Below are 27,354 nucleotides of genomic sequence, written 5' to 3'. Positions count from 1 at the left end.
AGACCAGAAAAGGCCCCTTGTAGAAAATAGGATTTGAGCTGACTCTTGAAGGAAGCTGGGGAAAGATGTGAATTAGAATGATGTCTCTGCAAATGAAGACCAGGGAGTATATGTGAGAGACAGGGAAATTAAAACAAGATTAGACAACTGATTGGATATTTGGTCCTGAATGAGGAACTGAGAATTACACCACAGTTGGAAACCTGGGTTTCTTGGATAAGTAGTACCTTCAGCGGTAATGAGGAAGTTCAGAAGAAAGATGGCTTTGTAACAGTTAAAATTTAGGAATATGGGGAGACTGAGGCAGGTAGGAATTAGTTTCTCTCTGCAAGGAGTATTATATTTTTTTAAAGGTTTATTAAAGTTAAGGATTAAAGAAAATACAGGATAAAGAAAACGTGCCTAAGACCTCACCTACATTATGGAAAGAGCCACGTCTGCACCAAAATGCCTTTGCCATCAGCTTAAGTACCTTCTCGATCTCACCCACCTCAGAATTCTGTGAGATTACAAAGCATTTTGGGGAAGTGGAGCAAGGACTTGTGGGGATTGAAGTCCAGAGTTCAAATCTCAATTTTACATTATCTAAAAAATAAAAAAACGAAAGTACTTGGACCCATGCTTATGATGAGGCAGGGAGTTCTTTGAGCCATGCCTGTTTTTAGAATTGATACAATGGGATGCTAGGTACCTATAAAGGTCGGGCAACTTGTAAACTTGCCAAGGATAAAAAGGCAACAATTTATACGGATTCTAGATATGCTTTTGGCGACCACTAGATTGGATGAGAACTTCTCAAATTTTTTAGCCTAGATAATGATTTTTTTTTAAGCCACGTATCTCCAAGATGCCTTTTAGAAAACCATCTTGATCAGCTCCTGCCTGCGGCCCTCTCCGGCTCCTGCTTCTGCTCCTGCTCCTGCTCCTGGCCTCTCACCTGGTGCCCGAGCTCCTAGCCCTGTTTGTCTGCACTCCAGCTCCCCGCCCTGCCCACCCCTGCAGTCTGTCTCTCACCCATCTGGCCTCTGACCCAGACAGCTCATCACCCAGATCCTTGGAGTAGATCACTCAGGACTCATTTCTATCAGCTGGTAACAGTATTGGCCACGTGGGCGAAGGGGAGAGACAAGAGGGAAAGGAGCCTGGGTAATTTTCCCTTAGGCTAAGCCTCCACGTGGATGGGGGTATTGACCACAGGGGGTTCATAGCAGGGGAGAGAGAAAGGGAGAGGAGAAGAAACAGATTTTTCAAACAGAAACTTAATAGCAATGGGCTGTTTAAAAGGATACTTTTTGACTCTTCTGGTAATTTCATTGACTTCACCTGCCTGTCAGGGAGCAGACTCAGCCCAAAGATTCAACTTTGAAGGGGCAAATGGGTGGCTCAGAGAACTGATAGCCAGGCCTAAAGACATGCAGTCCTGGGTTAAAATCTGGCCTCAGATACTGCCCAGCTGTGTGGCCCTGAGCAGATCACTCAGACCCCATTGCTTAGCCCTTACCACTCTGCCCTTCAGACTATAGACATTTAAATGGATAAGAACCCAAGGAACCTAAACACTGGAAATTCTAAGGCATTTCAGACTCCAATGGTTTATACAAATCTCTGTATTCTATAGCATTTTTCCTGATTGTTCTGTTTGAGATATAACTTTGTGATTTTAAGTTCATATATTACTGGATTGAATATTATTCTGTTACACTGAAGGTTGATTGAATTTATTTTGAATGTACTGAGTTTTGAAATTCTGTTGTTTTTCCCCTATAACTGTTCCGAACAAATATTATTGTAATTAAGCCCATATGGAAAAAAAAAACAACAGCTTTTTTCTATTTTTGCTAGAGGATAGATGGATTTCAGAACTGGTTAAAATTGTATAACAACCTATCTCTGGTTATTTTTACCTGCCCCTACCACGAGGTAAGGCCAATAGTAGCTGAAGTGAAATACATTTTATAACCCCCAACCTTCCCACATTTCTAAATATGTGAATGGAAGTTGGGGCAGTTAATCTCAGGGCATTTGTACCCCTAAAAAGCCTCCAAGAAAAAGGAGCACCCCTTTATTTATACTCTTCAGCTCACTATTTTACTTCTACCAGAATGATATCTAGATTTCATGATTATGTTCTTAACCCAAGATGAGTTTTACTTTGTTTAAAAAAATATGTTTAAATACCAAGGTTGAAAGATTTGCTATGATTGTAAAAATTGTGACAAATATCCATCAATTCATAGATTTAAAAATGCCATATAGCAACTTATGTGAAATATGAAAGTGTGTTTGTTTGCTATTGTAATTAATTGGGCTATTGAGAATTTTGGGGATTTTGATACCTACATATTTGATACCTACATACCTTGTTCAATTCATTTGCCTTCTACTCACAGTAGATCATGGTCAGATATTAAGAGGAAATGGATCTCATTTTTGGTGAGAAAGCCTTGTTTTCTATATCTTCTTATCTGACATAGAGTGTCAATGATTATAAGCTACATTTTTGAATTTTTTAAAGCTCTTTTATCATTATATTTTTCTTGCATGTGCAATATACTATTTGTTTTTTTATTTTTTTCTCTCTTTTTTATATTTGAAGCACATGTCACCAGCATTAAGATTTTCTTTAACTTTTTGACTTTTCAGTAATATAAGTTTGAAATACATTTGCCAATGCATGCCCTAAAAAGCTAGAGACTATAAAAACGATGCCACTAATTATTTAAATAAATTATGGGACTTTGCTTAATGATTCAGTCTGATTCCAGGACAAGATATACACACAAGAGCCATTGCACAGAGCCAAAGAAAAGCCAATCCAGGATGGATTGATGCACTTCTAGGCCAATACAAAGGTCTTGAACCTAGTGTGAAGACTCAAGGTTACTGTGTTTATCATTGCTAGACATAGGCTTTCCTTGTGTCCACACTTACTCTGAAGATACTCACAGAGGATTATCCCCAAAACTTGGCTCCTACTTGGCTTCTATAATCTGGTCCCTTTCTTTTCTGCCTTTCATAGTGTGGTAACTTTCTGTAGTCCTGGCTACTGACTGGGTAAGTGTATCATTGCTTAGATCATTTTAATTGGGCCCTGATTGAAGGACCTGTTATAGATTTATTTTTCTTTTACTTGGAATTTTTACACATAAGACTTTGATAGTCTATATTTTCATCCAGAAATTTTTTCTTTTCTCTTTGATTTTTCTGATATCTTTTTAATTTCTCTTGCCAATTGATTCATATACCTCATACCTCAGCCATGCATCCCTAAGTGATCCTGTTTTTTTTTTTTTAATCACCCTCTTAACGGGGGGAATGTAAAAAAAATATCATTATTTAAATTGCAAAGTTTAAATTCCTTTTGAGAAGAATTTTAGGTAAAGAAGATGCTACCTCTCTGAATCCAGAACTGAACTGTTGGAGAAGCCACCATGAAGAAGCCTCCAGACCACAAGTTGCACAAAATTGAACTTTGGGTGTGGTTGATTGAACATTTATTTGTATGTATACTTTCATGCCAATGGGGACTGCCCCCTAACTGGCTGTTTGTCAATTTCGTTCAGCAATTATTGGTTTTGTTGTTTTTTTCTCTTATCCTCAAATTATTGTAATCTTTAAATTGATTATGTTTTTATGATCCTTTGGGGAAAGACTTCTTCCCAGAGGATCAAATGGGGAAATGTAAAATTGAGATTTGAACTCTGGACTTCAATCCCCACAAGTCCTTGCTCCACTTCCCCAAAATGCTTTGTAATCTCACAGAATTCTGAGGTAGGTGAGATCGAGAAGGTACTTAAGCTGATGGCATAGGCTTTTGAGCTCTCTCTCTCTTTTTGGACTTCCATTTTGGAGCAGACGTGGCTCTTTCCATAATGTAGGTGAGGTCTTAGGCACGTTTTCCTTATCCTGTATTTTCTTTAATCCTTAACTTTAATAAACCTCTAAAAAAAATATAATACTCCTTGCAGAGAGAAACTAATTCCTACCTGCCTCAGTCTCCCCATATTCCTAAATTTTAACTGTTACAGCTTTGAGGAAAGAGATGATGAATTGTATTTTAGACTTATTTAATTTGAAATGCCAATGGAATATTCAGTTTGAAGTGTCCAATGGGTAGTCAATGATGTATGGATTGGAGCTCAGGAAAGAGGCTTAGGTTGGATATATTTACATGTCTGTCCTCTCTCCTTTCTGTATCCATATATATCCTCCACATGTCTGCCCCCTACTTGGCTGGACTGGCCCTGTGTGTCTCTCCTTATGTTCTGGCTTCTTTGTCCCTGACAGATTTGCATTAAGTAAAAATAGCTTTACTAGAGGTATGCTAATGGTCCGCTTTCTTAAAGAGATAATAATTGTCTGTTTATATAATCTGCATAGAAATGATCATTGAACCAGAATTCATGAAGTCATCAGGAGAGGATGTACAGAAGGAAAAGAAGTGCTATCAGATTCTCTCCTTGCTGGGTTAATTCAAATGTTTTGTGGTTTTCTAACGATTAACGGTTCTTTTTTTTCCTTTGTAGTGCCATTGAAAATGAAACACCATAATGAATCCTGCAGTTCTGTGTTTATATTTTTTATTCCTTTGAACAACATTTACAATTTTATTTTGAAGGCTAAATTTTTTTTTAGGTAATGAATATGGAGTGAGAATGAAGTCTTGTCCCTGGTACTTTTTGTTACTTTTCAAATAGTTGCCAGAGTTGGGCTATACTTCATACTTTGCCTTCCTATCATCCCCCAATTAAAATTATCTTCCAGGTAAAAACAAAAATAATTTCCTCTCTCTCCTTGCCTCTAATATTTTTTATACTTTGAAAAAAATTGAAACTTTAATTTACAAAAGCACAAGCAAATATTGGACAATGAGGCCTTTTAATTACCTAGATGGCAGCTCGGCCACAGGTTTAGTCAACACTGCATGCAGAAGACCAAAAATCATTGTTATGTTGGCTATGTACTAAGGTTTTTTTCCAACAACTCAGTTATTGCCTGTTCAGAATTGACTAGGAAATCCTCCCCATAACCCCTTTAGTTTGAATTATTTGTTTATTACTCTTATCTGTAACAAAATAATTTTTAAGTGTTAAAAACCAAACATTGCCATTTTCCTCTCCCAACAGCCTGGAATTGTGTCCCCATTTAAGAGAGTTTTTCTAAAAGGAGAAAAGGGTCGGGATAAGAAGGCCCATGAGAAGGTCACAGAAAGACGCCCTCTTCATACTGTGGTGCTATCTCTGCCTGATCGAGTTGAACCAGATATCCTGCTGAATGACTACATTGAAAAGGAAGTAAAGGTAAGTCCTGGATGGCAAAGAAAATAGGAAATAATGTCCTCTTAATTTTTTACCCAAATGAATATATTTATGTATGTAAATATATTTGCAAGGCAAGAATTGACTTTTTCTTTTTAACTTCAATTGACCCTGGAATTTCAGTCATCTTTTAACAACAAAGTGACCCCAGAAAAATTGCAAATTATACAACAGTGATTACTCTTCCTGTCCTCCCACCCAAGGTCAGGTATGTTACATTTCACCCTCCCTCGGGGTTCTTTGGTACCATCAAGGGTGTTTAGTAGTGTCTAATATCTGCCACTGGCTTACCACCAATAGCATTCCCTCAGTTTTGGGAGCAGCCCCTGGCACCCTAGTTTCATTTAACTATTTAGCAATCATATTAGCTTTACAAGGAATATTCACTTTAAAAGTATAGCAGCTGTAAGGAGCATAATCCTCTCTCCCACCACTTCAGTCTCCAGGAAGATGGAGAAGGGAATTAGTTTAATAGCTGAATCTAGTGCCTTTTTGGCATAGTCTCACCAAGTTGCAAGTCTAAAGCCCTACATGACTGGCAGCAACATTAAGGCTCATATCCTGCCTCTGAGGTTACCATGACTTGAACACTTAGGTCCTGGGACTCCTCTGACTGCACTCAGAACTGAAAAGGACTACTGAAGTCAACTAAAACCCCTGGCCTGTTTCACAGGGCCTAAAGGAGGAGGTAGGGAGAGGAAGTAGCCTTTCCCCCCATACCCAACTAATTAAAAGGAAATCAGGCCCTTCTTGTTAATTGTAGCAATTAATCTTAGAAAAGAAGCTTGATCTGCGATTTCTATATAGAGTATTATTTTTTTGTAATCCAACTTCATTTTTCTAGAGTTAATATGATTTAATCAGTTATTTATCCACCAAATATTTATTAAGCACCTACTAGCCACAACCTGATTTAGCTTGACCTATATATATAGCCTTCCAGATTGACATTTTCTATTTAATGTTATCACTGGTTCATGTAATGCTGGTAAATCACACCTGTGGATCTAAATTCTGAATGCACTTTGATAGATTTCAATCTCAAATTGTTTGTGTTTCACTCTTACTTCATCTTCAATTGCTTATTAGACATCTCAAACTAGATGGCTTAGAAATGTCTTAAACTCACAACATCTAGAATTTAAGTCTTCATTCCCACTCCCACCCCCCCAAATTCTCTCCTCTTCCAAACTTATTTCCATCAAGGCACCACTGTCCTTCCATTCTCTCAGTATTGTAATTTTGTCATTATCCTTCACTCCTTCAATTCACATATCCATTGAGTTGCCTGATCCTACCATCTTTACCTGCACATCATCTTGATCTATCCTCCTTTTTCTACTCCCACAGCTACCACCCTATTTCAGGTCTTCATCAATTATTATCTAGATTAGTTTAACAGTTTCCTAATTGGTCTTTCTGCTTCTTACCACTCCAAATCATTCTCTACACTATTGTCAGGTGATTTTCAGCAAGCACTATGGACAAGAGAGGTACAGAATTGCATTGCAAGGACTTGATTTACAAGGAAATCTCATACTGGAAGGAAGTGGAACTTTGGCTGACAACGAGGGATGGGACTGGAACCTCCAGCCAAGAAAAGGAGATAGACAGTTGAAAAGAGGTTCTTATCCCTTCTGAACTGAAAGGGAAAAGATCATCTCACTGAACTTAACCTGCTGTGATCCCTCATTGATCTGAAGAACTTAGATTAGCCATCTTTCCTCAATAGTAGTGGATAGAGATTTTTTCCCTTTGGGGAAGATAAGAGACTATCCACCCAGAAGATTTTCCATTGATACCTTCAAAGCTGTATCTCTCTATTAGGAAATTACACCAGTCTGACTCCACAATGGTCCTCAGAGAGTCAGGTCCCCAGACCTGAGCCCTCAACCCCTGAAGGGAATTTAGGGTGAAATAGAAATAAGGAATTCCTAGTTTTCCCTCTTCCCTAAACCTACCAAATCTGAATCTCCAAACAATAAATAGATCTTATAAATTACAAAAGAACTAAACATCTCATTCTTCAAAATATACTAAGGGGATCAAGATAATATCCATCTAGGGAAGAGAATAGAAACCAGAGATTGAAGGGGATTTCCTTTCTACCTTTCGGCTCTGGACATTAATCCAACTTCACTTTCCTGGGGATAGGTCAGCCTGGGAGAGGAAGTGGGGTTTCTCTTTATCTGTTCTCTCCCTCTTTGAGACCTGTCAGACTTTGGTTCCTGATTCTTCCCCCCCCCCTCCCCCCCACTAGTACAGCACCTGTCGGACCACATGATTCCCCAATACAACCAACTCTTATCACCTATCACCTCTAGAACAAAATACAATGTCCTCTCTTTAGCTTTGAAATCCCTTTACAGCATGGCCCCAATTTATCTTTCCTGTACTTTTCAATCTAGTTAGCCTGGTTTTCTCTGTTCCATATACAGAACACGCCATCTCCCATCTCTCCACCTTTGCACTGAGCATTTTGTGTCTGTCTTGTACTTCCTCCTTACCTCTCCCCCACAGTCAGTCTCTTCCTTTAAGATGCAACTCAAGCACTATCTTTTTCATGAACCCTCCAATTGCTCATTCTCTCCCTCTAAAACTATTTTGTATTTAACTATTTTTGAAACACTTAATTTCTTAACTATATTTATATTGTATATATTTTTATGTTGTGTTTTTTTTTACATTAAATTGATGTCTCCTCCCATTAGAACATAAGCTCACATTATGAATAGGGATTGTTTCTTTGTACTTTATCCTCATTTCTTAGCACAGTGTCAACAATGAGTCAACAAGCATTAAGTATTTACTATGTATCAGGTATGCAGTGAGGGATACAAAGTCAGACAAAAGACTTTCCCTGCTCTCAAGAAGTTCACAGTCCAGTGAAGGAGACAGCATACAGATGTACAAATAAGATAAATCTGAGATAGTCAGCAAAGGAAGGGCACTAACATTAAGAGAGGGAGATCATGAAAGGCTTCTTTGAAGCAGGAGGGACTTTAGCTGAGATCTGAAGAATGTGAGAGAAGTTAGGAAGTAGAGATGAGGAAGGAAAGAATTCCAGGCATGGGGGACAACCAACAGAAATGCCCAAAGTTGAGAGATAATCTTAGTTGAGAAATAGCTTGGAGGATAGTGTCACAAGCTATCAGAGCATAGTGGGGAGAAAGTAAGATAGAAGAAGATTGGAAAAGTAGGACAGGACCAGGTAATTGAGGGTTTAAAAAACCAACAGAATTTTATATTGATTTTAGAGGCAATAAGAAGCCCATGAAGTTTAAAAAATCTAGAGATAACGTGGTCAAACTAGGGGTTTGGGAAGATTAGTTTGTGAGCCAAATCTAGAGTGAACTAGAGTGGGGAAAGACTTGAAGCAAGTTGACCAGCCTGCAAGCTTTTGCACTAGTTCAGGCAATAAGATGATGAGAGCCTCACCAAGAAAGCTGCTATGTGAGTGGAGAAAAAGGATTATATGAATATGAGAGATACTGTAAATATAGAAATATCAGCACTTGGGGGATGAGAGTAAAGATTTGAAGATGACACCCAGGTTTTGAGTCCTGGTAAATGAGAGGATAGTAATATACTTGATTTTAATAAAAGAGAAATTAAGAAGAGAGGAGAAAAGATAATGATGTCAGTTTTGGACTTCCCAAATTTAAGATGTCTAGAAGATCCAATCTGAAATGTCCAATAACAATTGTATGTTTGGGACTAGAAATTAGGAGAGAAAATAAATCTGAGAAGCATCTTCACAGAGCTGATAGTTGAAACCATGGGAGCTGATGAAGTCACCAAGTGAAATAGTATAGAGGGAGAAGAGAAAAGGCCCTGGGAAAGTGCATTAAGGAATAACCACAACAACCGGACAAAGATTTGGTTAGTCATTTAGCAAACATTTATTTAAACATCTACTAAATACTAAGATAGGAGGCAGCTGGGTGGCTCAGTGGATTGAGAGTCAGGCCCAGAGACTGGTAGTCCTGGGTTCAAATCTGGCCTCAGACACTTCCTAGCTGTGTGACCCTGGGCAAGTCACTTACTCCCCATTGCCTAGCCCTTACCGCTTTTCTGCCTTAGAACCAATACCCAGTATTGATTCTCAAATGGAAGGTAAGGTTTTAAAAAACAACAACAACAAACTAAGATACAAAGAAAAGCAAAAGATAATTCCTTCTCTTAGAGAATTCACAGTCTAATGGGGGTGACAACATGCAAACAACTAAACAAGGTACAGACAGGATAAATTGGAGATAATCTACAGAGGAAAGGCAGTAAAATTAAGAGAAAATATGAAAGGTTTCCTATAAAATTTGGGTTTTAGCCTGTCTTGAAGGAAACCGGGGAAGAAAAAACTGCCATGTGTTTTTCTTTGAGGCATTTCTTGATGTTTTGGAGGCATTCTCTTTTTCTGGATTTTTGTCTGAGCATCCTGTCAACATAATTTTTATGGTGGATTCCTATTTTTGTTTGCTCATTCTTCCAGCCTGCTTCCTGACTTTGACCTTGATGGGGCTGGGCTTTGCACATTTCTTGGAAGGATAAGGAATAAGAAGTGGACTCCTAGGTGGCCTTTAAATGATGAGGGAAAGGAAGTGTGTTAAGCTTAGTACAGTGCATGAAACATAGTAGGTTTGTCTCTCTCTCTGAACCTTTCTGTTCCTTTTTCAAAATGTTGGATATTTTTCTCTTTCTTTGACCTTTCTTTATTTCTGTCTTTCTTTCCTTCCTTCCTTCTTCCTTCCCTTCTTCCCTCCTTCCTTTCTTTCTTCCTTTCTTTCTTGTTAGAAAGAAGAGAGATATGCTATTATCACTGCCCTACCCCTACCCCCACCTAATTCCTCTCACCCCAAAAAATATTAAACCATTCCTTGTAAACAGTTCAGCAAAACAAATCCATGAAAGGGGAGAGAGAGAGAGAGAGAGAGAGAGAGAGAGAGAGAGAGAGAGAGAGAGAGAGAGAGAGAGAGAGAGAGAGAGAGAGAGAGAGAGAGAGAGAGAGAGAAGAGAAGAGTGTGTGTGTGTGTGTGTGTGTATTTTTTTAAAACCCTTACCTTCTGTCTTGACTCCAAGACAGTAGAGTGGTAAGAGCTAGGCAATGGGGGGTCAAGTGACTTGCCCAGGACCTCTGGTCTCTAAGCCTGGCTCTCAATCCACTGAGCTACCCAGCTGCCCCCAGGAGTATATTTTTAAATACATGTCTTACTTAAACTTCTGGTCCATCAAGACATGAGAAGCATATATCCTTATTTTCTTTACCAGGTTTCTGGAGTCATGGTTAGTCACTTTACTGATCAGAGAGTTTTTGACTCTTTCAAAATTATTTTTCTTTCATTCTGCTCATTTCACTTTGCTTCCATTTATAAATGTATTAGAAAACTTCTCTAAATCTATCTCTTTTGTTATTTCTGATTGGCCAGTAATACTTCATTACTTTCATATGCCATAACCCAATTAATAGGTATCCCTATGATTTCCAAATATTTGCTATTATCAAAAGCACTGCTATGAAAATTTTTGTGCAGATCAGTCCTTCCCCTCTTTGATCTCTTTAGGGTATATCTCTACTTAAGGTCTTTTGGGTTTAATTCCAAACTGCTTTTTTCTTAGTGAACTCTTTTCCATTCTGTTTTGAATTTGTTGATTTTGTTTTGTGCAAAAGCTTTTCACTTTTACGTAATCACAGAATTTGAGATATAGGCACCTCAGCAACCATTCAGTCCCACCCATAGGAATTCCCATTATAGCACACCAAACAAGTGATCATCTATCTAGTTGCTGTTCAAAGGCCCCCAAGAATGGGGGCAAGAAAAAGGATTTATTAAGCACCTACTGTGTGCCAGGTACTGTGGTAATAAGTGCTTTTAAAATATTATTTCATTTGATTCTCACAACAAACCCATGAAGTTGGTACTATTGTCCTCATTTTACAGATGAGGAAACTGAGACAGAGGTTAAGTGGCTAGTACATATCCTAGGTTGGATTTGAACTCAAACCTTCCTGACTTCCCAGCCAACTCCATTATACCCCTTGAATGCACCAACTCTGGGAGCAGTCCATTTATTCTTTTGATAGCACTAATCATTTGAAAATTTTTCCTGATCTCAAACCTAAATTTATATCCTTATAGCTTATACCCATTACTCCTATTCAGCTCATGGAAGCCAAACAAAATAAATCTTAATTTTTCTTCCACATGATGGCCCTTCAAATTCTTGAATATCTTCCTTAAATCTTCTTTTCTCTAGATATAATGTTCCCTGTTCCTTCACCTGTTTCCTTATATTCATGTCATGGACCCAAGACCATTGACCATTCTAGTAGCCCTCCTCTAGACATATCAATGTCTTTTTAAAATTATGGTGTCCAGAACTAAATTCAGTACTTGAGATGAGGTCTGATAAGGATAGAGTACTGTGGTTTAATCCCCTCTGTATTTTAGGATGCACAGATGAATCAAAGGAAAAAATGGATATAGTAGTAGTTGAAGCTATGTGAATAGCTGTAGCTATAGAAGACATTTCAAGCCTTCTGCAACATAAACCTCCCAACCTTTTGTCAGCTGTCTCCCCTAAACATGTTTAAAATCTTACTCCTTCTTCTTTATGAGAATCTTGATTTCCTTTGAAGTTTACCTCTGATACCCATTTTTCCTTTTCTTGCTTCCCTACCCCATTCATTGCTAATACTTTGCCTCAGATTACCATGTGTATTCTTTTTTTTTTTATAACCCTTACCTTCCGTCTTGGAGTCAATACTGTGTATTGGCTCCAAGGCAGAAGAATGGCAAGGGCTAGGCAATGGGGGTCAAGTGACTTGCCCAGGGTCACACAGCTAGGAAGTGGCTGAGGCCAGATTTGAACCTAGGACCTCCCGTCTCTAGGCCTGGCTCTTAATCCACTGAGCTACCCAGCTGCCCCCTACCATGTATATTCTTAACAGCATTCATGGGATCAGACGATTTAGTGCCTAAATGGATCTGAAATATCATCTAGCCCCATTTCCTCTAAAGGAAATGATGCCTTGAAGAGAGGACATCACTTATTCAAAATCAGAAAGTCATGTTGTATCCCCCAGTAGATATTTAGGCTCCTTGAGGAAGAGGGCTATTTCATGTTTGCTGTGGTATGCTCAGAACCTAGAACAGGGCTTAATCTGTTAATCACTTAATGTATGTTTTTGGAAATGAATGAAACAATTCTGAGACTTAACAATAGGGCCATTGCTATAGCAAGTAAAAACCACAAAGAATAGCTGACTACTAAGATCTGATCCCTGGCATAACAGCTGGTATATTTGAGAGCAGGAGGTGTGAGGGTCTATTTTGATTTTCAAATGGACTTTTCTTCAACACATAGATTTTGAGAAAATATCATTAACTTAATTGTTATTAAGAAAACAGACAGCTATAACTTTCCAAAGAGACCCTTTCCCCCAACCCATCATCAAACAAGATAATGTATGATATATATCAGTACTATATCAATGTTATATGTTAATGTATATAATATATTGCTTCTATATAATTCTATATCTTATGTTTTTGTATATTGATATGTTACTATATTATGCAACCTTAAAATGCTACACAAATGTCATCTGTTATTACTATATCAGCAAGACTCATTAACATCATAACTCAACAAGCATCATTCTGGACCAATAGCTATCTAATATTGTCAAACAGTATAGATGGAGAATTGAAACGTTGTATTTATGCTTGAATTTTAGATGTGAGGCACATACAATAAAAATGTTAATGGAAGATGTGTGGAACCTGGATATGTTTTTGTACAAGAAAAGCATGGTAGTCTAGAATCTGGAAGTAATTCCTAAATTTTGTTAATGAACTTGACACCATTAATATTAATTTAAAAAATGAAATGTTTGTCATATACCAAATAAGTGTTTCATAGCAATTACATTAAAATTGCTGGGTGCCTTTGGTAGTTTACCAGTCTTATATTGAATAGGTTTGTATTATACTTTCATTATCAAGAGAGAGGGGAAAAAATAAACACCTTCTACATGTCAGATCTGGGCTAAGTATTTTACAAATATTATCTCATTTGATCCTCACAATAACCCTAGAAGGAAGGTGCTATTATTGTACCAATTTTACAGATGAGGAAACTAAGTTTGACAAAGGTTTAGTGACTTTCCCAGGACATACAACTAGTAAATGTCTAGGGTCAAATTTGAACTTGGGTCTCCCTAATTGCATGTCCAATTCTCTGCTTACTGTACCACCTAGCTGCCTATTGGTCTTCCTGTAATGACTCCCCTCCAGGGGTTCTATTAGAGGAAAGTGTCTTTTATTGATCTTTTTGAAGAATCTCACAATAAAACAAATTCTTATTAAATTTGTGGGATTTTGAGATATATGTTGTTTCAGCACTTGATGTCAATGCATAGTGAGATGTCGTTTGGAATGTAAGGGATACAGTCACTATTCATATAGAATTTTGGTGGGTGTATGAGGTGCCATAATTTTGGGGACTGAAAATGCTTTGTTAATTCATTGAATGAAAGAAAATTATCCTCTTTTTCCCTTTGCCCATTACCAAATTCTGCTATTGGGTTGTTTTACAACTAAATTGTACTTTTATGCCATTAGAAAGAACTTTTTTTAGTCGTTCATAGAAGCCTCTTTATGCATGTTGTTAATGTAGTAAGGAGTTTCTTTTTCTGTTCCAGTATTTAGGTCAATTAACATCAATCCCAGGATACCTGAATCCCTCCAGTCGTACTGAAATTCTGCATTTCATAGATAATGCAAAGGTGAGTACCATCTTACTATAATTCTAAAGCCTGTATTAGTCCTTTGATTCTCCCCATATGGGAAGGATGGATGACCTAATTCAGAATTATTGAGAATGAGCCATCATTAATTACTAAAATGGAACTATTGATCTTCAAAAGAGATTTTTTTTTATCGTAGGCATATTTTGCACAATGAATGTACTAGTTAACTGTGGTTAAGCTGAAGAAATGTAATGACGCCAACGCTCATCATATTGTGTCACCAAATAGAACAACCTTCTAAGATCTGAGCATTCTTTCTCCTTCTTTCCTTTAAAAAAAACACAACTGATATACTGTCCTTCCACTTCCTTCCCATCTTAGGCAAAAGATGGCTTAGGATGAGAATGGTCCTTTGTTGGCCTCTGGCCCCAACAGATATGGTTATAACTCAGTTTTTTATTTCGTCTTAGTAGAAGCTCAAATTGTATGCCAATGATTTATGCCTAATATAACTAAGTCCCTTTCGTTAAGAGGACTTTAGGCCTAAGAGAATGAATTAGCCATCTACAATATTCTGGGTGTTCCTCGCCTATCTCTTCCCATTCCCTCTGTAACACAGTGCCTTGGAAAGAAATTCTCAGTGTATTTTCATGTCATCCTCATACCAGGTATGTTATACTGGAGATGACCCTAAGAAAAGAATCCTCCAAATACACTAGAATTTACATACCCAAATGAGTCTTATCCTTCAAAGTATTCACTTTGAGGGGGAACATACATACAATGGATGCTGCCGTTATTTATTGTTCCCAGTGCTACTTAATAAGCATACACACAAATTCATTTCTTTTCTTTGTAGTCATATAGTGATAGAACAATCAGTTCGGCCTTTCTGTTATCTACCATGTGTGAGACACTGTACTAGAAACTAATGGTGCAAAGCCTGTTGTCAAAGGTCTGAATTTAATGGGGGTAATATGTATATAAATAACTATGATAAAGAATGGATTGTTAGAAGTTGAAAGGAGAGGTCCAGGAAAAAGACTGTAGGAAACCTGAGAATAATTATCACCTGTCCTGTTATCTTCTTATTCACCAGACTTGGTCCCAGATTATTTTTCTGTTTCAAAAAATAAAATCTACTTTTAATGGATGATATTCTATCCATTGATGATTTTGAAAGTAAATGACCACAGGTTCTTATGGTAATTAGTTCAAAAAGAAGTGAAAAAAAATATTCTGACATGGAGTAGCATTGTTAGATTTTAGGGTATTGCTTCCCTTAGGGGAATACTTTGAGGAAAATGACATGTCACATGAATTTATAGTGTTACCTCCTTAGAAAAGAGGTTGAGACTTTTTGGCCTGTGCCCAAGGCAGACAAGGCTCTGTTTTCTGATGGGCCATGCTTTTCTTTCAGAGGGCTCATCAGCTCCCAGGGCACTTGACCCAGGAACATGATGCTGTGATCAGTCTCTCTGCCTACAACATAAAGCTGGTGTGGAGAGATGGAGAAGACATCATACTCAGGGTTCCCATCCATGACATTGCAGCAGTTTCCTACATCCGGGATGACTCATCACACCTCGTGGTGCTGAAAACAGGTACTTTCAGAACCACATGAAATAGTGACCCTTGGGCAAAACCCTCCTCTTTCACCTACCATTCTTTATTCTCATTTGCGCATATGAAACTTGGAACATCTTACAGATGCTTTAACTATGTGGACAGCTTTCATGGCAATATTTTGAGGGTTTGTTAGAACTGTGAAATCTTAGACTGCTACCAAAATAGTAACCTCATTCATAAGCACTAGAATACTGATTAATCTTATCCTGTCCTTATAGCATCCAAAACACTCTCACTTAGGCATTGCACTTAAGCTGTCTGCCTTCCCCAGACCCCAGCCACTGTTTTGAATCTAGTTGAAATTAAAGATGAAAGAAGCTTTATTAAATAATTATCAAGGCTTACATGACACACTTTGCTTATTCAAGGTTCTAAGTTTATGTTGCTGGAAGTAAGTAGAATCCAGAAGTAGCTTCTGGACTAGTTAACTTCTTTTTTAGACTGAGATTGTCCCAGAAGCCTATTTGCTTCCAAAGGGTTTATATCAGATTGGCTTCAAATTGGTCGATATAAACCTGTTAGACCATAACAATGCCAAGATGTACTGCAGAGAAAAGATTGCTTTATAGATTTAGGCTGACATATAGTTCTAGCCCTAAGGTTTTTGTTTTTGTTTTTGTTTTTGTCTTTAAAACTTGAGATTTATTGTACCTTTGGTACATACCGGCTTTTGTTAGAATGAGTCACTTCATGGCATACTATGTGAACTGTCAAATCGCCAGCTTATGTGGTCCAGCCTGAATATTGGTCTGTCTATGGTGAAGGCAATTATGGTCTTAAACTATAAGGATTAAGCCGAAATGGTTTATGGAGTAGGCCACTAGAAACTGCAGCCTTATGATTTGATCTTTCTGTTCTGTACATCAAATGCACTTTTTGTGCTTGGCCTTTGTGTGTCATAACTTCTACAGTGAAGGATGGTTCACTTTACTAACTTGCCTGAACAGCTCCCTCCTCTTTCTATCTTTTTCTGTAACAATAGACACCAGGGAATGCTTTTCATTTAACAGTAAGTGAATTTTCTTTGTTCCATGTTACTATCCCTCTTACTAAAGCCACTCCACATTTTTAGAAACTATATTCTTGGAGACTGCATCTTAAAGCAGATTGCTAAATAAAATCCTGGCTGCATGTGTCCATTTATCAGTGGAAATTGCCTAAAGAACAAAGGCAGCAAAAAACAAAATGAAAGTAAAGTATAGGGCTTCATTAGATGGTATCCTGTGAACAAATGGTAACAAAAAGTGGAGAGAATGATCAAGTTTAAGCTTCTTTACTGGTTTTGCTTAATATGACAATATGCACCCTACTATTATACTCCAGTTACATTGATAAGACAGAGCACAGTCACTGTTTTCCTATGGACTCAAGAATAAAGATTTTTTCTCCATTATAGTAAGTTATTGATAGGAATTTCACATTATTAAATTCTAAAAAAAAAACATAACTCTTTTATTAAGGCATGAGGATTTATGAAGGTACAAACTACAGAACCCAGCCTTTCAATCAAAGCCGCTTAATGCTTGCTTTGTGCCAGGCATACATAGACAATATACATAGACAATACATAGACAAAAAGTGAAACAGCTCCTCCCCTCCAAAGACTTCTACTCTAGTGGGGGAGATGGCTTGCATATATGTAGATGTAACCTAAGTAGATCCAAGGTAACCGCGAGGAAAGACACAAGCCCTGGTAGAACCAGGAAAGATTTCATGTAAAAGGTGATCCTTTAGCCAAGTCTTTTTTTTTTTTCTTGACAGGAACCAGTGATGTTTGTTTGTTTGTTTGTTTGTTTAAGTAATTTATTTAGTCAATTTAGAACATTATTCCTTGGTTACAAGAATCACATTATTTTCCTCTCTCCCCTCCCTCCACCCTTCCCACAGCCAACGTGCAGTTTCAATGGGTTTTACATGTGTCCTTGATCAGAACCTATTTCCATGTTGTTGGTGTTTGCATTAGGATGTTCATTTAGAGTCTACATCCCCAGTCATATCCCCCTCGACCCATGTACTCAAGCTCAAGCAGTTGTTTTTCTTCTGTGTTTCTACTCCCACAGTTTTTTCTCTGAATATGGATAATGTTTTTTCCTCATAGATTCCTCCAAGTTGTTCAAGATCACTGCATTGCCACTAATGGAGAAGTCCATTACATGCAATTGTACCACAGTGTATCAGTTTCTGTGTATAAGGTTCTCCTGGTTCTGCTCCTTTTGCTCTGCATCAGTTCCTGGAGGTCATTCCAGTTTCCATGGAATTCCTCCACTTTATTATTCCTTTGAGCACAATAGTATTCCATCACCAACATACCACAATTTGTTCAGGCATTCCCCAATTGATGGGCATCCCCTCGTTTTCCAATTTTTTGCCATCGCAAAGAGCACAGCTATGAATATTCTTGTACAAGTCTTTTTCCTTATTATCTCTTTGGGGTACAAACCCAGCAGTGCTATGGCTGGATCAAAGGGCAGAAAGTCTTTTAAATTGCCCTCCAGAATAGTTGGATCAATTCACAACTCCACCAGCAGTGCATTAATGTCCCAACTTTGCCACATCCCCTCCAGCATTCATTACTTTCCATTGCTGTCATGTTAGCCAATCTACTAGGTGTGAGGTGATACCTCAGAGTTGTTTTGATTTGCATCTCTCTGATTATAAGAGATTTAGAACACTTTTTCATGTGCTTATTAATAGTTTTTATTTCTTTAATGGAAAATTGCCTATTCATGTCCCTTGCCCATTTATCAGTTGGAGAATGGCTTGATTTTTTTTTTGTACAATTGGTTTAACTCTATAAATTTGAGTAATTAGACCTTTGTCAGAGGTTTTTGTTATGAAGATTGTTTCCCAATTTGTTGATTACCTTCTAATTTTTGTTGCATTGGTTTTGTTGGTCAAAAACTTTTTAATTTGATGTAATCAAAATTATTGATTTTACATTTTATGATTTTTTTTCTAACTCTTGCTTGGTTTTAAAGTCTTTCCTTTCCCAAAGATATGAGATGTATACTATTCTGTGTTCACCTAATTTGCTCATAGTTTCCTTCTTATATTCAAGTCATTCACCCATTCTGAGTTTATCTTGGTGTAGGGTGTAAGATGTTGATACAAACCTAATCTCTCCCACACTGTCTTTCAATTTTCCCAGCAGTTTTTATCAAATAGTGGGTTTTGGTCCCAAAAGCTGGGATCTTTGGGCTTATCATAGACTGTCTTGCTGAGGTCACTTACCCCAAGTCTGTTCCACTGATTTTCCTTTTTGTTTCTTAGCCAGTACCAAATTGTTTTGATGACCACTGCTTTATAGTATAGTTTGAGATGTGGGACTGCAAGGCCTCCTTTCTTCGCATTTTTTTCATGATTTCCCTAGATATCGTTGATCTTTTGTTCTTCCAAAAGAACTTTGTTATGTTATTTTCTAATCCAGTAAAAAAAAATTTTTTTTTGGTAGTTCAATAGGTAAGGCACTAAATAAATAAATTAATTTGGGTAGGATTGTCATTTTTATTATGTTAGCTCGTCCTACCCATGAGCAGTTGATGTTTTTTCCAATTGTTAGATCTAGTTTTAATTGTGTGGAGAGTGTTTTGTAGTTGTGTTCATATAGTTCCTGTGTTTATCTCGGCAGATACATTCCTAAGTATTTTATATTGTCTAGGGTGATTTTAAATGGAATTTCTCTTTCTAATTCTTGCTGCTGAGATGTATTGGAGATATATAGAAATGCTGATGACTTGTGTGGGTTTATTTTGTATCCTGCAACTTTGCTAAAGTTGTTGATTATTTTGATTAGCTTTTTGGTTGATTCTCTGGGGTTCTTTAAATAGACCATCATATCATCTGCAAAGAGTGGTATCTTGGTCTCCTCATTGCCAATTTTAATACCTTCAATTTCTTTTTCTTCTCTAATCGCTACAGCTAGTGTCTCTAGTACAGTGTTAAATAATAGAGGTGATAATGGGCATCCTTGTTTCACTCCTGATCTTATTAGGAAGGCTTCTAGTTTGTCCCCATTGCAGATGATGTTGGCTGATGGTTTTAGATATATACTGTTTATTTTTAGGAAAGGTCCTTCTATTCCTATGCTTTCTAGTGTTTTCAATAGGAATGAGTTATATTTTGTCAAAGGCTTTTTCTGTGTCTATTGAGATAATCATGTGATTTTTGTCAGTTTGCTTGTTAATATGGTCGATTATGTGGTTGGTTTTCCTAATAGTGAACCATCTTTGCATTCCTGGTGTAAATCCTACCTGGTCATAGTGAATAACCCTCGTGATCACTTGCTGGAGTCTTTTTGCATCTATATTCATTAAGCAGATTGGTCTATAGTTTTCTTTCTGTTTTTCACCTGCCTGGCTTTGGAATCAGTACCATATTTGTGTCATAAAAGGAATTTGGTAGAACTCCTTCTTTGCTTATTCTGTCAAATGGTTTCTATAATATTAGAATTAGTTGTTCTTTGAATGTTTGATAAAATTCATTTGTGAATCCATCTGGACCTGGGGATTTTTTCTTAGGAAGTTCTTTGATGGTTTGTTCAGTTTCTTTTTCCCATGTGGGGTTGTTTAGGTAGTCTATTTCTTCCTCTGTTAATCTAGGCAATTTATATTTTTGTAAGTATGCATCCATATCACTTAGATTGCCATATTTCTTGCTATATAATTGGGCATAATAGTTTTTAATGATTGCCTTAATTTCCTCTTCATTAGAGGTGAGGTTTCCCTTTTCATCTTGGAAACTATCAATTTGGTTTTCTTCTTTTTTTTAATTGGATTGACCAGTACTTTGTCTATTTTATTTGTTTTTTCAAAGTACCAGCTTCTAGTCTTATTTATTAAATCAATAGTTCTTTGACTTTCCATTTTGTTAATTTCTCCTTTGATTTTTAGGATCTCTAATTTAGTCTTCATCTGAGGATTTTTAATTTATTCACTTTCTAGTTTTTTAATTTGCATGCCCCCATTCGTTGACCTCTGCTCTCTAATTTGTTAATATATGAACTGAAGGATATGAATTTCCCCCTGTGAGTACTGCTTTGGCCGCATCACATAGATTTTGAAAGGAAGTTTCATCATTGGCATTTTCTTCGATGAAGTTATTGTTTCTATGATTTGCTCTTTAACCAATTTTGGAGAATTGTATTGTTTAATTTCTAATTAATTTTTGATTTGCCTCTCCATGTACCCTTACTAATTATTATTTTCATTGCATTGTGATTTGAGAAGGTTGCATTTATTATTTCTACTCTTTTGCACTTGTTTACAATGTTTTTATGCCCTACCTTTAGAAACCATGGATTCTAAGTGGCAGTAAAGAAAGGAGTGCATCCCACATATAGAGGATACAGATTACAAAGACTGTATCTTTGCCTTTATGTTTGTAGCACTTAGCAAAGTTCCTTTCACCGTGGGTAGGAATATAAATGATTGTTTAATTTAATTGACTTGCTCCCCTGTTTCCAATGATCATCAGTAATGATTACTACTGCTAATTATGTATCATTTTAAAGTTTGCAAAGCACTTTACAAACATCTCATTTGAGTCTCACAAAAACCCAATGAGGTAGGTGCTATTGAGAAATCACCCCCTTTTCAGGAAACTTCACTGAATTCCCTAATGCCTGCAGAATAAAATGTAAACTCCTGACATTTAAAGTTTTTACAAAACAGACAGCCTGCCTGTGCTTGCAGCCCAAACTAGATTAAAATGTAATTGGGAGGCACAGCTAGGTGGGTTAGTGGATAGAGAGCCAGACCTTTGGCCTTAAGATACTTCCCAGCTGTGTGACCCTGGGCAAGTCACTTAACCCCCATTGCCTAGCCCTTACCACTCTTCTGCCTTGGAACCAATATACAGTATTGATTCCAAGACGGAAGGTAAAGGTTGGTTTTGTTTTGTTTTTTTAATGTATTTGGAAAATATTTAACAAAATAAAGAAAAATAAAATAAAATGTGGATGATGTTAATATATAGTTTTCTAAATATGTTGCCCATAGGGATCCTATAAAGGATAATTGTACTATAAAGGTATAGTTCAGTGCCCTATCCCTATTCCTATGCCCTATTTGAGTTTGACACCATTACTGTAGGCTGGCTTTCCAGGTAAATAACAAGTGATTCCTCCTCATTTTATGCCACCTTGACTGCTTTTTTGACCTCCCTGCCTTTGCATAGACTGTCCTCCATTCCTAGAATGTTCTTTTCCTCTTCTTCTACCTCCTGGAATTTCTGACTTCCTTGATAATTTACCTTACTTTTTTCAAGAAGTGTTTATTGATTCCCTCTATCATTAGTATTCTCCCATCTCCTTATACTTATTTTGTATATAGTATATATCTTCTCACTAGAATTTAATCTCCTTGAAGGCAGGCAGATTTTATATTGGTTTCTTAGTCATCCCAAGATCTCAGAACCTAGTTCTAGATATAAAAGAGGTACCGACCTACTCTTTCTTCTCAAGGATACTGCTAAGGTCTTTTTCCTTCCTTTTTTGATTTCATTAATCATGGATTTTCTGTGTGTTCTCAGCTCAGGACCCTGGAATTTCCCCTAGCCAGAGCCTGTGTGCAGAAGGCTCCAAAACCCTCACCTCAGGCTCCCTGTCCGAAAGTGGAGTGGTTCCGGTGGAAGCATGCTGCTTGGTAATCCTGGCTACAGAAAACAAAGTAAGATGGGAGGGAACCGGAAGCTAACTCTGCTATTTTCCCCTGTGGCATGGACAGCTGGTCAATTGAAAAGACACAGCTGGATAAAGTAGTGTCTACAAGGCACCATGTTTCTTTTCTAGTTCTCCAGGCACTTGACTGTTCACTTTTATCCCTGTCTTAGGCTAGTGCCTCTTGTATGCCATAGAGGACCAAGTTGATGTCTACAGAGGGCCCTCTGATTAGATCACACATCCACTTCAGGCTATAGTTTTCAGTAGTTCTATTAAAAGGAAAGAATATATAATATCAAAGCTTGTTTTGGGAGAAGGAGAATGAGATTCGTTTGGAAAGGTCTACATTTAGAACAGACCTGGCAGGCCTTGGAATAAGGGAGGTGCCATATCATCAGTTTTTTTCTTAAAACCTAAACCTATCTTGCTCTTTTGTAACTTTTATGCAATCTCCCCTTTTTTTCTTGTTTTTATTTCTCTTGCCCCCCCTTTCCTTCTTCTCTTCCCCATGATGTAGTGGGAAAAGGCTGGAAATCTAAATTCTAATCCCATCATCACAACTAGCTGATCATAAGCAAATCACTAAATCACTCCATTCTTCCATTTCCATATCCATAAAAGAGAGATTGGGGGAGGATGAGAAAGAGGTAGGAAGTGGGAGGAAGAGAATAGCTCTCCTCTCTCAGACTAGGTTGTCACAAAGAACAAATGAAAATAACTAAGGTATTTTGCAAAATGTCAGAGTTATGATGTGATGAGTAGTTGCAGGAGACAGGGTAGAGGCAAGGAGATTATCCATCAGGGTTGTTGTTTTGAAGGACCTTTAGTGATTCAAGGTTTAAACTCTGATGCAGGGAGAAATTGGTCTTAAATTGAAGTACTTCTCAGTCTAAGATGAAGTTTTGCTGGCTTCTACTCGCAGTGACCCCTGCTGGTAGCTATAACTTGAATAATCTAACAAATCAACTGAAGACTAGGATTTCTGATAAAGAATAAAATCGGCAAACTTGTTTAAAAGTCCTTGGCACTGTGGAAAATAAGAAGAAATATAAGACATGATTCTTAGCTTAAGGAAGTTTGCAAGCTAGTAGCATTGATAAGACAAAAATGTAGAAAGTGTGAAATGGCAATTTAAGATTCAAAAAGTTTGACACTAAAAGATGAGCTATCACTAAACAGACTGTTCAAAGAATTATTGGGTAGATAATAATTGACATGAGTGTAGAGCCCACTTTAAGGTGGGACATGTGGGAAAGGCTTCACCCAGGAGGTATAAGAGGAGCTTCATCATAAATAGGAGACAGGATTTGGGGGAAGAGGAAGGGAAGGGGAGAATTCTTGATCAAAAAGTGTAAAGGTAAGTACAATATGTTTAGGGGAGAAAGAATAGCACTTTGACACAGAGAGAAGGTACTAGAAAGGTATATTAGGACCAGACTTTAGAAGGCCTTGAATGTCATACTGAAGACATCTGAGGAGAAGCTCTGAGGGTTTTTGAGCAAGACCGTGGCCATCTGGAGAAGGAAATGGCAAACCATTCCAGTATCTCTGCCAGACGAGGTCACAGAGAGTCAGATACAACTGAAATGGCTGAACAACAACATGATATAATCAAAGTGGTGTTTGAATTAGTCTGGTATTTTATCCTGGAAGCACAGCTTCACCGCCCCTCCCCCACATTGTCTGCATATCACATTGCCCCTGTCACCCTCTAGAGGGTCAGGAAAGGGAGCAATTTGGGAAAGAAGCTAATTGATGTAATTGTCACTGCCCTCTTTCCAGGTGGCTGCAGAAGAACTCTGCTCCCTACTCAGCCAAGTCTTCCAGATTGTTTACACAGAGTCCACCATAGACTTCTTAGACCGAGCAATATTTGATGGGGCCTCTACACCCACACGCCAACTGTCCCTGCACAGCGGTAGGTAGCAGAATCAGGAGGAAAAATCTGTGGGGTCCGAGAATTGCCTGTTGGATTCTTCAAAGGCTGGGCGGGACCTTAAGGAGCTGTAAATGATTGCTGTAAATGAGTCTTTGCTATTCCCAGTCAGACCCTCATAAAGAAAACACCTGTCTTAGCACTTAACTAGGTTAACCCTCTGTTATTGGTTAAATAGAAAACACTAGTAAATAGAAGCAGGACCATTTCATCAACATTCCTCTTCTTCTTTTTTTTTTAATTTAGAATATTTTTTCATGGTTACATGGTTTGCTTCCTCTCTCCCCCCTCCAGAGCTGACAAGCATTTCCCCTGGGTTATACATGTGTCATTGTTCAAAAGCTATTTCCACTTCATTCATATTTGCGATAGAGCGATCCTTTAACATCAAAACCCATCATATCCCCATCGAACCATGGGATCAATCCTGTGTTTTCCTTCCACAATTCTACTCTTACAGTTCTTTCTCTGAATGTGGATAATGTTCTTTCTCATAAGTTCCTCTGGATTGTCCTGGGTCATTGCATTGCTGCTAGTAGAGACGTCTATTACGTTTGATTGTGCCACCGTGTGTACAACGTTCTCCTGGTTCTGTTCCTTTTGCTCTGCATCAGTTCCTGGATATCTTTTCAGTTCACATGGAATTCCTCCAGTTCATCATTCCTAACAGCACAATAGTATTCTATCACCATCAGATACATAATTTGTTAAGCCATTCCCCAATCGATGGACACCCCCTCATTTTCCAATTTTTTGCCACCACAAAGAGCATAGCTATGAATATTCTTGTACAAGTCTTTTTTCTTCTTATCTCTTTGGGGTACAAACCCAGCAGTGCTATAGCTGGATCAAAGGGCAGACAGGCTTTTACTGCCCTTTGGGCATAGTTCCAAATTGCCCTCCAGAACGGTTGGATCAATTCACAACTCCACCAACAGTGTATTGGTATCCTAATTTTGCCACGTCCTCTCCAACATTTCTCATTTTCCTTTGCTGCCATTTTGGCCAGTCTGATAGGTGTAAGGTGGTACCTCAGAGTTGTTTTGATTTGCATTTCTCTTTTATCTTCCTTTTCTCTCTGTGATTTGGTTATCAAATCTCCCCCAATCATAGGTTTTGTTCTTTCCATTGTTGTTTTTTATGAAATTGTTCCTTCTGCCATATTGTACCTCCGTTTGCTGGGCCTCTCAACCACTTCTTCGAAGGCCCCAGTCAAGAGAGAGCTCCTCCTTGACTTGAGTATTACCATTTATAATGCCCTTTTACTTCTCTGAATTTCTTTAACCATCACCTAAGATTTATCATGTTTTGGCACTGAACTCTGTTCCCTTGTTGATGGATGTGAGTCCTATCTCAGTCGTCAGTGTTTATTCAAAGTCTCCTGTGTAGCATGCATCGTACAATATGCTGAGGAGAAAGAGACAAAAGTGAAGTAGTCCTTGTCTTCAAGTAGCTTACATTTGGTCAGGTGGACTAGTATGGTCACATAAAAATACTTTCAAAACAGATGGAAAGTGATTTTGAAAGAGAAAATACTGGAAACAGAGGAGGACTTAGATATGACTTCTTATAGAAAGTAACCCTTGAGCTCAGTCTTAAACTAATGATGCCGAGAGATAAAAATAAGAAAGAAACTAATTCTAGGCATGGGAGGTAGCAAATGAAGTACCAAGTGTAAGGAAGAGTAAGAACTCTATGAAGAGTGCTGCCTAAGGACCAATCTAGCTAAATATGGTTCTGGTAATGTATGTTAACTGAGAACCACACAGTTAAAGTGATCAAATTAAATGCTGAGAGGAACATGGGGAAATAGGCCTAACATTACATTACTAGAACAGCTTTGAATTGGTTTTTTGTTTTGTTTTAGAAAACAATATGGGAATATCCATTAAGAACTATAAAACTGTTCATGCTCATTGACCTAGGGATCCCATTAGTAGGATTAGACCTCAAGGGTATTATTGAGGCTAAAAAGCTGTCTATGTATGAAAATATTCAGGGAAGCTTTGTAATGACAAAATAACTGGAAATAACACAAATGCATTAAATGAAAGAAATGGCTGAATAGTTGTGATATTCTAATCTAATGGATTATGTATTTAGAAATTGGCAATATAAAAAATTACAGGAAATATATGAAGAGATGAAAAGAGAAAAAGAATGGCTATGAAGAAGAGTCATTTTTAAAACTGGGAGCGTAGCTGATGCACCGTTGGTGGAATTGTGAAATGGTACAACCCTTATGGAGAACAAGTTGGAATTCAATGCCCAGAAGTCTATAAGATTACATATATCCTTTGACCCAGAAATACCATTACTAGGTCTTCTGTATTCCAAAGAGATCAAAGGAAAAGGACTTATAATATGTACAAAAGTATTTATAGCAGATCTTTTTGTGGAAGCAAAGAATTAGAGACTGAGGGGATGCCCATTAATTGAGGAATGGCTGAATAAGTTGTAGTTATCTGATTGTGATGTCTGCTGAAAAAAAATGATGAAAGGAAAAGTTTCAGAAAAACCTGGGAAGACTTATGTGAAGTAATACAAAGTGAAATCAGCAGAACCAGGAGAGATTACATATAGGAACAGCAGTATTGTAACCATGATCAACTGTGAAAGACTTAGCTACTGTAATCAATACAGTAATCCAAGACAGTCCCAAAGGACCTATGATGGAAAAATGCAAACCGTCTCGAGAGAAAACTGATGAACTCTGAGTTCAGATTAAAGCATACTTTTTTATTTTCTTTATTTTTCTTGCCTTTTTTTTAAAAGCAGCATGGCTAATAGAGAAGTATATTTTGCATGCTTCACATCTATAATTGATACATTGCTTGCTTGCCTTCTCAATGAATAGAAGGGGAGCTGGAAGAAGTAAGTTTGGAATTTTAAATGTCAAAAAATGAATGCTTCAAAATAAATGATTGGGACTGGAATTGTAGGTTTGGACCAGATTGTAAAGTATCTTAGACACCAAAAAGAAGAATTGATTAAGGCAGTGATGTGGTCAAGACCTGACCATCTTCCTACCTAGACATCTTTGCATCCTCCACGGAGTCTGGTA

At 37.6% G+C, this 27,354-nt stretch overlaps 1 protein-coding gene across 1 annotated transcript in view; it reads left to right on the top strand.

The window, feature by feature from the left end:
- The window catches only part of CCM2 (CCM2 scaffold protein), a 134,536-nt gene that overhangs the window by 94,728 nt on the left and 12,454 nt on the right, over nt 1-27,354 (top strand). The window contains exons 2-6 of the mRNA XM_056804885.1: nt 5,127-5,300; nt 14,020-14,103; nt 15,488-15,671; nt 22,225-22,361; nt 24,137-24,272. Of these exons, the coding sequence (XP_056660863.1) occupies nt 5,127-5,300; nt 14,020-14,103; nt 15,488-15,671; nt 22,225-22,361; nt 24,137-24,272 (715 nt within the window). The remainder of the gene's footprint in view (nt 1-5,126; nt 5,301-14,019; nt 14,104-15,487; nt 15,672-22,224; nt 22,362-24,136; nt 24,273-27,354) is intronic.

Source organism: Monodelphis domestica, chromosome 7 (genome assembly GCF_027887165.1).
Source record: "Monodelphis domestica isolate mMonDom1 chromosome 7, mMonDom1.pri, whole genome shotgun sequence".
Taxonomy (NCBI): domain Eukaryota; kingdom Metazoa; phylum Chordata; class Mammalia; order Didelphimorphia; family Didelphidae; genus Monodelphis; species Monodelphis domestica.
The sequence above is the reverse complement of the archived record's forward strand: the minus strand, read 5'-3'. Positions and strand labels throughout refer to the sequence as shown.